The sequence below is a fragment of the Dipodomys ordii genome, unplaced genomic scaffold, assembly GCF_000151885.1.
Source record: "Dipodomys ordii isolate 6190 unplaced genomic scaffold, Dord_2.0 Scaffold23, whole genome shotgun sequence".
In the NCBI taxonomy this organism is placed as follows: Eukaryota; Metazoa; Chordata; class Mammalia; order Rodentia; family Heteromyidae; genus Dipodomys; species Dipodomys ordii.
This window is the reverse complement of record NW_012267239.1, coordinates 1,401,625-1,413,614: the sequence shown is the minus strand read 5'-3', so window position 1 is coordinate 1,413,614 and position 11,990 is coordinate 1,401,625. Positions and strand designations below refer to the sequence as shown.

The following is an 11,990-nucleotide window of genomic DNA, read 5'->3' as shown; positions in this document are numbered from 1 at the left end:
AAGGAGGAGGCTACAATGCTTGATAAGAAATGTACTCATTATCTTGCCCATGTAATTGTAACCCCTCTGTACAGTATTTTCACAATAAAAATAAAAAAACAAACAAAAAAGAAAAAACAGACAAACAAAAAGAATTGTACTCATTACCTGATTCATGTAACTGTAACCCCTCTGCACATCAACTCTACAATAACAATAAAAATAAATTTAAAAAATGAACATTTTTAAGATGATGAAAAATATTTGAATTGTTTCAAGGGCTCCCAAGTCATCTGTTTGTTTGGAACAGATAGTCTTAGTAGACATACCAGGACCTTTGTAACTCATGCATGAAGGTGACAGGACCAGGGATGAGGGATAAGGCAACCATTTTATATCCCCCCCTTTTTTTTGGTGGGTTGTGGGGCTTAAACTCTGGGCCTAGGTGCTGTCCCTGGGCTCTTCAGCTCAAGGTGAGCACTCTACCACTTGAGCCACAGTGCTACTTCCGGTTTTCTGAGTGGTTTATTGGAGATAAGAGTCTCATGGAGTTTCCTGCCTGGGCTGGCTTTGAACCTCGATCCTCAGATTTCAGCCTCCTGAGTAGCTAGGATTACGGCATGAGCCACTGATGCCTGGTTTTATTACCATTTTTATCCATTTTAAATGCACAATTTTGTGGCAGTAAGTACATTCGCAATGTTGTGACACCATCATTCCAGAACGTTTCCATATTCCAAACAAATTCTGTGCCCGAGAAAAGATAACTTCCCTAATTTCCCCTCTCTAAAGTCTCTATCCTACTTTCTGTCTCTTTGAATTTATCTATTCTTTAGGACCTTACAAAGTGAAATTTTACAATAATGATCATTTGGCATATGGCTTATGCATGTGGCATAATATATTCAAGGTTCCATGTTGTAGCATATAGTAGAATTACATTAATTACATTAATAACAGAATGTTGCATGTATGTATCATGTTTTATTTATTCATTCATCTCTGTACGCAATGCACATTGGGTTTGTACATTAGTCAGTATTTTGTTACCTTAATACAATTCCTAAGATAAGTTAATAAGGAAGAGAATTATTTAGTCCACAGTTTTGGAGTTTGAAAGTCCAAATGGTAGAGCCTAGGCTCTGGACTTCTGATGGTGATGATTGGTGGAGTGTAGGTTAAAGAGAGACCATGTTTTGGCTGGACACCATAGCTCATGCCTATTATCTTAGCTGCAATAATAGTTGGGAATTTAACACCACATTTTCCCATGGTAAGTGGATCATCCAGACAAGATCAATAGGAAATATTAAAATCCAGATATCTTTAGACCAAATGGACCTCAAAGATATTTACAAAGCAAGCAGGCGCTGGTGACATCTGTAATCCTAGCTACTCAGAAGGCTGAAATCTGATGATTCATGGTTCAAATCCAGCCCTAGGAAGCAAAGTATGTGAGATTCATATCACCAATTGCCACGAGAAAACCAGAAATGGTGCTGTGGCTCAAAGTGATAGAGCACTTGTTTTGAGCAAAAGAGCTCAGGGACAGTGCCTAGGCCATGAGTTCAAGCCGCATGATTGACCAAAACAACAACAACAAAAGATACTTAAAGCATTAGATATAAATATATATGTATATATATGTATGTATACACACATACATTTTTTGCATCAGACCATTGAACAGTGGTACAGAATAAACTATATGCTCTGTCATAAAAGAGGTCTTAATGAAGTAAAAAAAGATCAAAATCATATAATGTTATTTTTCTAAACACATTGGAATCAGATTGGAAATCAAAAACAAGAGAAACAAGAAATCAAGAACTTTAGACATGGTGCAAATACGTGGAAGTTAAACAATGTGCTCTTGAACAATTAAGCTACAGGCTATACTAGAAAGCTATGCTAAGGAGGAAGATGAGTAATGCCAAGTGGTTTGTCACATATGTGTTGGTCATTTGTATGTCTTTCTTTTGAGAAAACTCCAATCACATCATTTGCTCATCCTTTACTTGGGTTTTTTTGTTAATTATTTTAGTTCTTTCTATGTTCTGGAGATTAATCTTTGGTGTGATGAATTCTATAGGGATTCTCTCTTTCTCTCTCTTGCTTTCTCTGTTTCTTGTATAGAATCTCTTTTAATGCAGTTCCATTGTTTGTTTGTTTGCTTTTCTATTTTTGCTCATGCTTTTAAGGCCTTATTGCAAAAAAAAAAAAAAAAAAAAGCACTCCCTGTAATCATGTCTCGGAATGTTTCCCCTATGTCATCCTCTAGTGGTTTTTTTTTTTTTTTGGTCTCATAATTAGCTCTTCTATGCATTTTGATTTTTTTTAATGTATGATGAGAGAAAGATCTGGTTCCACTGTTGTTTGTATGAATATTCAGCCTTTTCTCCTATCTATCTGTATTGTGGCATTTTTGTTGAAGTTAAATTGGTTGTGGATGCATGGATTTATTTCTGGGCATTCTATTCTGTTCAGCCAAAGCATCCTTGTAACTAGAGTTTTTATATCCCCGTCTCAAACCTCAAGACTTTCACCTGTCTGGTCCAGCCACTTTCCCCCTATTTTTACCCAAATAAAGAGACATGGTAAAGAGCTGAGAAAGGAGATGTATTATATAACACAGATATGCCATGGATACTCAGCACTACAGTACATCTTCAGCTATCTTTGGGGTTACAGATATGAGCTTTAGGGTTTTTTTTAATTTATTATGAAAATACCATACAGAGGAGTTACAATTACATGGGCAAGATAATGAGTACATTTCTTATCAAGCATTGTTTCTTCCTCCTTTGTTCCCCTTCCTATCCCTTCCCATATCCCACCCCCCCATGACTTGTACGTCTCATTGTTGCAATGGGTCCACCTGTATCCCTATTTAAACAATTTGTTTTTTCCCCTTCCCCTCCACAAATTATAACAACATCACATACAGTGAAAGCAGGGGTTATATCGTGGGGGAGGGACATACAAGGCAATAAAGAAATCATCCTATAAATGTTAGAAACAATCGCATGAAAGTAAAAAAACACATTTGAATACTTATCTTGGGGTCCATTTCACCTAACATCAACATATCTGACCTTTTCTGCTTGACTCAGACATATACTAGTTATTACAAATAAGGGAACCATGGGGCCTATGTTTCTTTGAGCCTGGCTTACTTCACTTAGTATAATTTTTTTCCAAATCTTTCCATTTCCTAACAAATGGGGCAATGTCATTCTTTCTGATGGAGGCATAGAATTCCATTGTGTATATATACCACATTTTCTTGATCCATTCATCTACTGAGGGGCATCTGGGTTGGTTCCATATCTTAGCTATGGTAAGTAATGCTGCAATAAACATAGTCGTGCTGGTAGCTTTAGTATGGTCTTGTATGTGATCATTTGAGCTTTAGGTTTTAGAGTCAAAAGAAATGAGGCAAGAGGAGAGAGGTATACATAATTACTAAGCATTCATTGTCAGCATATGGCATAACTGATTATAATTCATGTCCTTGTTCTGAGAGGGGTTCTGGAGAAGTTTTTATTTTGGTGGGGGTGCAGAAAAAGCAATGTAAAGTTAAGGAGAGACTAATAAAAGCAAAATGAAACATTCACAGAAAATAAGTTATCAAGGAATACTTTGATAACTTTGCTAGCAATTATTTCTATAAGAAATATAAAGCACTTTCCTATAGAAGTTACAGAGTAACTAGGTTACAGAGTAAGGGTGTGTGTGTGTGTGTGTGTGTGTGTGTGTGTGAATCCAGAAGCTGGAAACTTGAATTTTTCAAAAATATTATGAATAAGCCATGCACATATATACAAATAAATAGCCACTGCAAATAGAACAGGTACAGAGCTACTATGAAATTTCATTTTTTTTCTGAATGGAAAAAAGGAAGTAAATTGTAACAATTGTTAGAAAACTTCAAATATGTATGTGTTGTATATATGCAGTCAGTTTAATTAATTCTAAATGTTGCAATTTTAAAATATTCAGAGTTGCCTAAAAACAAAATAAAACCTTGCCAGGTGTCAGTAGCTCATGTCTGTAATCCTGGCTACTCAGGAAGCTGAGGTTTGAGGATTGTGGTTCAAAGCCATGCTGGGCAGGAAAGTCTCATGGATTTTCCTTACACTAGAAAACCAGAAGTGGAGTTGTGGCTCAAAGTGATAGAGCACTAGCCTTGAACAAAAAAACTCAGAGACAACACTCCATGACTAACAACAACAAAAAAGCCTTAACCTGGAAACCAATTGTAACCAAAAAGTTTTATCAACAGCAGTAGACAGGTAGGAGAACCTATAGTAGCACTAGTCTCCTAAATACCTTGAAGGTTTTAGAAAATCTAGATACAAGGGAGAGACAGATAACATCAATCAACAGTTTCATTTGATTACTAACATCTGAACACAAAGTTTCTTCTCTTAATGAAAACACTCATAATATTTGATAGAAGTTTTCCTAATAAAGCAACACATTTATCGTGTTTCTCACTTAGAAGTAAGCAATATTTTAGATATACAATTCACTATTATTATTGGCTGTATAATGTTAACATCTCAAGTATCTTGATAGGTTGGAGTGCTATCTGCAGAGTTAGTATGTTTTTTTGCTGTTCTCTCCCTCTCTCTCTCTCTGTTAGCAGTAGTAGGGTTTGAACTCAGGGCCTCACACTTGCTTGGCTGGTGTTCTACAACTTGAGTCATGCGTCCAGCCTTGCTTTTTGCTGGTTATTTTTGGAGATGGAATCCAGCACCTACTATACTTTTCTGTCTAGGCTGACATTGAATGATGATCCTTCATATTTAAGCCTCATAAATAAGACTATAGGCATTAGTCGTTGGCGCCCAGCCTTCTTTTATTAAAGGAAAAAAGTACAGCTGGTCAATTACATGATAATGGCAAAGATTTCATCTTTTTTCCCCTCTAGGCATACTAGACACACCATCATCCATTTGTTTCACTAAAGAGTTAAATACTGGGATCCAAAAGCTAAATAACAGTCTGTAAGTTGGTTTTTTTTTTTTTTTGGTGGAAAGACACCCATGTGGCAGTGTAGAAATGTGGATTTCTGGTTCTAGTTTTAACACTGACATGTTACATAAAAGTTACACAAGTCCCAGAGCTCCTGTAAGATGCATAATTCACTTGTAAAAATAAAAGAAAGCTTGGAAAGTTACAGATTTCCATTAATGAAAAGATGAAAAATATTTTTAGGTCATCTGTTCTTGTCACACTTAAGTTTTTTTTCTCTGTGGGAGATCTACGAAAAACAGATGCATAAGTACATGATAAATATTTATAAATGCAGGTGCATAAGGAAGTTTGCCCATCACAATTAAATAATAAGACTAAGAATAAGAAACTGTCCTGGGTCATGTACACAGAGGGAGAGGGCTGAATTATTTATTTATTTATTTAATTGTGAAAATACTGTACAGAGGGGTTACAATTACATGGGCAAGATAATGAGTACATTTCTTATCAAGCATTGTAGCCTCCTCCTTTGTTTCCCTTTCCCATCCCTTCCCACCCTCCCCCTGCCCCCACCCAATCCTCCTCCCCCCCACCAAAGTTGTTAAGTTCATTTTTCCACATAACAACTTGTACATCTCATTGTTGCAATGGATCCACCTGTATCCTTATTTAAATGATTTGTTTTTTCTCTTCCCCTCCACAAATTATACCAATCTCAAATACAGTGAAAGCAGGGGTTACATCATGGGGGAGGGACATACAAAGCAACTAAGAAATAATCTTATAAATGTGTTAGAAACAATCACCTGAAAGAAAAAAAATTTGAATACATACCTTAGGGTTAATTTCCCTAAGATCAACTTATCTGACCTTTTCTGCTTGACTCAGACATATATTAGTTATTGCAAATAAGTGAAACCATGGGACCTATGTTTCTTTGGGCCTGGCTTACTTCACTTAATATAATTTTATCCAAGTCTTTCCATTTCCTAACAAATGAGGGCTGAATTATATATGCAGGTGCGTGATGGTAATCCATAGTCACCTCACACAACATCCAATGGATACTGAGAGTCCAAGTCTGCATAGACAGCCAATTGGTAGAAAAAAGAGATGCTGCTCAAGGGGTACAAATTTCCAGATACAAGAGGAATGAATTCTGGACATTTATTGCACATCATGGTGGCTATGCTTAGATAACATCCTGTATATTTCAAAGGAGCAAAGTGAGAAGATCTTAATGTTGTCAGTACAAACCACAAAAGACAGCCATATGCAGTGATGGATGCATTAACTAATTTGATCAGAGATTCATTCATTCAAATGTGTATGCATAATCAATATTACAATTTAAGCCTAGTATACATACAATTTTTTTAAAATTTTTTATTATGAAAATACCATACAGAGGAGTTATAATTACATGGGCAAGATAATGAGTACCTTTCTTATCAAGCATTGTTTCTTCCTCCTTTGTTTTCCCTTCCTGTCCCTTCCCATACCCTACCCCCCTCACATCTCCCCCTTCTCCCCTCCCCCTGCCAAAGTTGTAAAGTTCGTTTCTCGACATAATGACTTGTACATCTCATTGTTGTAATGGGTCCACCTGTATCCCTATTTAAACGATTTACACACAATTTTTGTATAAATACTTTGATAGAGTTGAAAAGGAGAGAGAGAGAGAGAGAGAGAGAGAGAGAGTGTATGCGCATGCACCAGACAGTCCTAAGCCTGGGAACTGTCCTTAAATTTTCTTTCTTTCTTTTTTTTCTGTTGTTGTTGCTGGTTTGCTCAAGGCTATCACTTTACCACTTGATCCACAGCTCCCCATTTCCAGCTTTTTGACGTTCAATTGGAGATAAGAAACTCATGGACTTTCCTGCCCAGGCTGGCTTTTTATTTTTATTTTTTAAGTTTATTTTTATTTTTTAATTTTTTTTATGGGTCATGGGGCTTGAACTGTGGGCCTGAGCATTGTCCCTCAGCTCTTCAGTTCAAGGCTAGTGGTCTACCAGATGAGCTACAATGCTACTTCTGGTTTTCTGGTGGTTTATTGGAGATAAGAGTTTTGCACCTTTCCTGCCTGGGCTGGCTTTGAACCACGATCCTCAGATCTCAGCCTCCTGAATAGCTAGTATTACAAGTGTGAGCCACTGGTGCCCAGCAGGAAAGAAGAATTTTGACCAATTTTCCAAAAAGTGATAAGTGACACACACACACATATCTATATATTATCTATCTATCTATCTATCTATCTATCTCTCACTCTTAATTTGGGAATGTTTTCAAAACATAACAAGCAACAAATTGAAAGTTGATAAAATGATCTACTGCTGGACCAATGTTGTAGTGGCTGAGAAAAGCCACTTTCAACCAAAGTAGCTGTAGACAAAAACTGCTATGGCCAGAAGGAGGATGGCATTGATGTTCACTACATTCCTCCACAAGGGCTTCTCTGACGTGTCTGTGAGCTTCCTCTTCAGGTCTTCTTCCTCTTCTTTTGTCAGCTTGGGTCTTGTCTTTTGCAAGCCACAGAATAAGTCATAGCTTTTCTTGAGACATCCACGAGGTTTCTCGGGAGCATCTGAAACAAAGAGGTATAAATCATTGCAAAAGATGGTAAATTGTGGGGCGCCAGTGGCTCATGCCTAGCTACTCAGGAGGCTGAGATCTGAGGATCGTGGTTCAAAGCCAGCCCAGGCAGAAAAGTCCATGAGACTCTTATCTCCAGTTAACCACCAGAAAACTGGAAGTGGCACTGTGGCTCAAGTGGTAGAGCACTAGCTTTGAGCTGAAGAGCTCAGGGACAGTGCCCAGGCCCAGAGTTCAAGCTCCATGACTGACAAAAAAAGTGGCAAGTCGAAATCTGTGTCAAAAGAAAGAAAGATCACACTCATAAACATCAGAGAAATCAAAGAGAAGCCAATGTCAAATTTAACTATGTAAAAATAGCAATTTTTTGCATGGCAGAAGTCTGACAAAGTTAAAAGTAGTTAAAACTCAGATCCCAATGGCTTATGCCTGAAATCTTAGCTACTTAGGAGGCTGAGATTGGAGGATCATGATTTGAAGCCAGCCTAGGCAGGAAAGTCTATGAGACTCTTAATGATCAAAAAAGCCAGAAGCAGAGTTGTCATTCAAATGGTTGAGAGCTAGTCTTGAGTGTAAAAGCTCAGAGACAGAGCCCATGCTTTGTGTTGAAGCCCAGGACTGTATATATACTGTGTGCATGTATTACGTATGTATGTGTGTATGTATGTATGTATGTATGTAAATATATATATATATATATATATATATGCACACACAAGTAGTGAAAACTGAGGGAAATAATGGGATATTATGTCACAAAGAATAATATTCTCACTGTATAATGTATTTCTTAGAGTAAAGAAGGAAAGACCAGTGGAATGGTAGAGGGCTAGTCTTGAGTATAAAAGCTCAGAGACAGAGCCCTTGCCTTGTGTTGAAGCCCCAGGACTGTATGTATAGTGTGTATATATGTATGTATGAAAGTGTATATATATATATATATATATACACACACACACACACACACAAGTAGTGAAAACTGAGGGAAATAATGGGATGTTATATCACAAAGAATTTAATATTCTCAGTGTTTAATGTATTTCTTACAGTAAAGAAGGAAAGACCAGTGACAACTCCATGTTAATAAATACTAGGGAGATTAATACACAGTTCAAAGAAAAAGAGAGGTGTTTCTTAAGATCACTTACCTGGAAGGAGAAATTTAAATTAAACCTATAATGAGGCCAGGCACTGGTGGCTTTATCTTAACTACTCAGGAAGCTGAGATCTGAGGATCTTGGTAGAAAGCCAGCTTGGATAGGAAAGACTGTGAGTCTCTTACCTCCAATGAAGCACCAAACAAGCTGTGGTTCAAGTTGTAGAATGCTAGCTTTGAATGAAAAAGTTAAAGGACAGCACCCAGGCCCTGAGTTCAAGCCTCAGAACTGGCACAAAAACAATGCCTCTGCTTCCCCTGCCAAATTTATATTGAGATGCCAGTTCTCATTTCCCAGTGACAAAATTCAGAAGTGCCCCAATATGTTGTGTTAGTGAGTTGTGAAAACAGGAACTGTCACACATTGTTGCTAGAAAGTATGATTTAAATCTTAGGGAGGGAAAGTTGAGAATTTAGAATTGCATAGGCCTTAACCCTTTAACCCAACACATTTCTTCAAATCGATTTCAGTAGTATACTGGCTCATATGCAAAAGAAATTATAAGGCAAAGCTATTTGTTGCTGCATTGAAAAATTTAAAACCTATCTGTCAAGTCAAATGTTTATGAAAAATTATGAAGTAAGATAATCCTTAGAAATAATGGTAATGAAAATCATGCAAAATATATATATGGGATGCAATTCAAGTTTTACTTTAAGAGAAATATATGTGTGACCTTTGTTTTTAAAGGAGACTGAAATGAAGCTACTGAAAATTAAAGAAAGAATATTCAATCTAAACTAAAAACTATATCCAATAGAATAAACCCCAATAATGCAGGTAAGAAGATAGGCAAATAAGAACAAAAGCAATGAGATAGTATAGGGAGATACTAAGAGAAGGCAAAAGTTAGTTTTTGGTAAGAGTAGATTAATATCGATTTTGGTAAGATTTCTAAGGAAAAAAGAGAAAGAAAAAGTATCTGAGGGACTTGAAAGAAATGCAAATATATACACATATATACATATAGACAATCAAAGTGATAGATCCTTGGGGATGTTTTCCTGAAGGAAGTATAATTAGGACCTAGATTTGAAAAATGGATTATCATTCTTTCCCTTGAATGACAGGAAAATTCTAGATAGAATGGCATTATGTGGAAAAAATTAAGAAACCTTCCTACCTGGAACTGGAGAGTGAGTAGCAGAGGATGATGAGAAATGAGAGTAGAGAGGAGGTTGAGCCACGGGCTTCACCACTACCAACCAAGATTGATTTATTGAGAATCAAAAACCAAACAGGATTGATTTATTGAGCACAGTATGTGTCTAAGAATGGGAGAGTTGGGCAGGGCACTGGAAACTCACACCTCTAATCCTAGCTACTCAAGAGGCTGACATCTGAGGATTGAAATTTGCAATCAGCCAGGCAGATAAATTTGAGAGACTCTTATCTCCAATTAACCAGTAAAAAGCTGAAAGTGGTGATGTGTCTCAAGTGGTAGAGCACCAGTCTTGAGTGAAAGAGCCCAATGGGTATATGAGGCCCTGAGTTCAAGTCTCAGCCTGTGTGCACACACACACACAGACACAGACACACACAGACTCGCTAATTATTATTTCAGTAGCTATCACAGTTTCATGGATGGATGATTGAAGGATAGACAAATGGACAGGCAGTGAATAATTGGATTTCATTTTCATGTGTCTTGGATGCTGGGAAGATAAAAATTTAAAGTTGTTGTTGTTTTGTGCCCATCCTAGGGCTTGAACTTAGGGCCTGGGCATTGTATTTAAGCTTTTTTGTTCAAGGTTAAGCCAAAGCTCCATTTCTGGTTAATAGGAGGTAAGAGTCTCAAGGACTTTCCTGCCTTGGCTGGATTTGAAATATGATCCTTAGATTTCAGCCTCCGGAGTAGCTAAGATTATAGGTCTAAGCCATTAGTGCTCAGCAAAACTGTAACATTTCCATTTGTCACACATATAATGGCTTTTTAAAAATGTAATATATATATTTTATGGTAAAGTTACCGTACAGACGGGTTATAGTTACATCAGTAAGGTAATGAGTACACAATGGCTTTTTTTTTAAAAAAGGTGAATTTAGTAACATTTTACAAAACACTAGTAAACTAAATCATGGACATAAAGTTCCTACATGAAGGTCACATGTAAGGTAGATATTTACCATCTTCAACAGAATCATCAACTTCTTCTTGTCTTTTCTCTTCTGCATCTATATCAATTCTTTCTTCTGTACGATTCCGAAGAGCCCAGCACAAGCGATACAACTGATCCCGAGACAACATACAAGGTTATTCGAGATAGGGAAACATAGTGTTCTAATGCTATTCAATATTGGCATTGAACCATTGAATGGAAGGATACAAGAACACATTATAGTTTTAAAAAAAGCATGTAAATGTTAAATTCATATGACAATAGAAATAAATTATGGTTTAGGAAAGGAATAGTCTTAAGGACCATGAGACTGTTTAATTCATGTTTTGAAATTCTGGGAGGTTTGGATTTGCAAAGAGACTATGCACCCTTTTCTTATAATAGTAGAAAAGGCTTGTCTCCTAAGCATATTGCTAAGTTCTTTGAATCTCCAGTTCATTTTCCAATCCTTTACTTTTATATCAAGAGTACTGGATAAAAAATTGTTGCCTAGTTCAATGTCTGGGAGATAATCTTTTAGGAAGCTCCTAGTTCTTATTTCATTACAATGATTTCATTGACCTGAGACTTGTATCCTAGTTTGAACTTTAGAAAGAAAGGAACTAGTTGGATGCTGGTGGCTCATCCTTGTAATCATAGCTACTCAGAAGTCTGAGATCTGAGGATCAAGTTTTGAACCAAGGCTGGGCAGGAAACTCCATGAGACCCTTGTCTCCAACAAGCTACTCAAAAAGCTTGTAGTGGTTCTGTCGGTTAAGGAATAGAGTGCTTGCCTTTCTCAAAAGAAGCTCAGGGCAGGGCGTCAGTGGCTCATGCCTGTAATCCTAGCTACTTAGGAGGCTGAAATTTGAGGATCAGAGTTCAAAGCCAGCTAGGCACAAAAGGCCATGAAACTCTGATCTCTAATGAACCACTAGAAAACCTTAAGTGAGGCTGTGGCTCAAGTGATAGAGTGCTTGCCTTGATCTGAAGAGCTGAGGGACAGCACTCAGGCCCAGAGTTCAAAACCCCATAACTGACAAAAACAAAAAAAGAAGCTCAGAGACATCACCCAGATCCAAAGTTCAAGTTCCAGGACTCACAAAAAGAAAGAAAGAAAGAAAGAAAGAAAGAAAGAAAGAAAGAAAGAAAGAAAGAAAGAAAGAAAGAAAGAAAGAAA

General features: G+C 37.0%; 1 protein-coding gene across 1 annotated transcript in view; it reads right to left on the bottom strand.

The window, feature by feature from the left end:
• Nucleotides 1-7,331: 7,331 nt before the first annotated feature.
• The window catches only part of LOC105984150 (low affinity sodium-glucose cotransporter-like), a 61,402-nt gene continuing 56,743 nt past the window's right edge, over nt 7,332-11,990 (bottom strand). The window contains exons 14-15 of the mRNA XM_013014250.1: nt 10,839-10,941; nt 7,332-7,546 (exon numbers count right to left, since the gene is read on the bottom strand). Coding sequence (XP_012869704.1) covers nt 7,332-7,546; nt 10,839-10,941 — 318 coding nt within the window. The remainder of the gene's footprint in view (nt 7,547-10,838; nt 10,942-11,990) is intronic.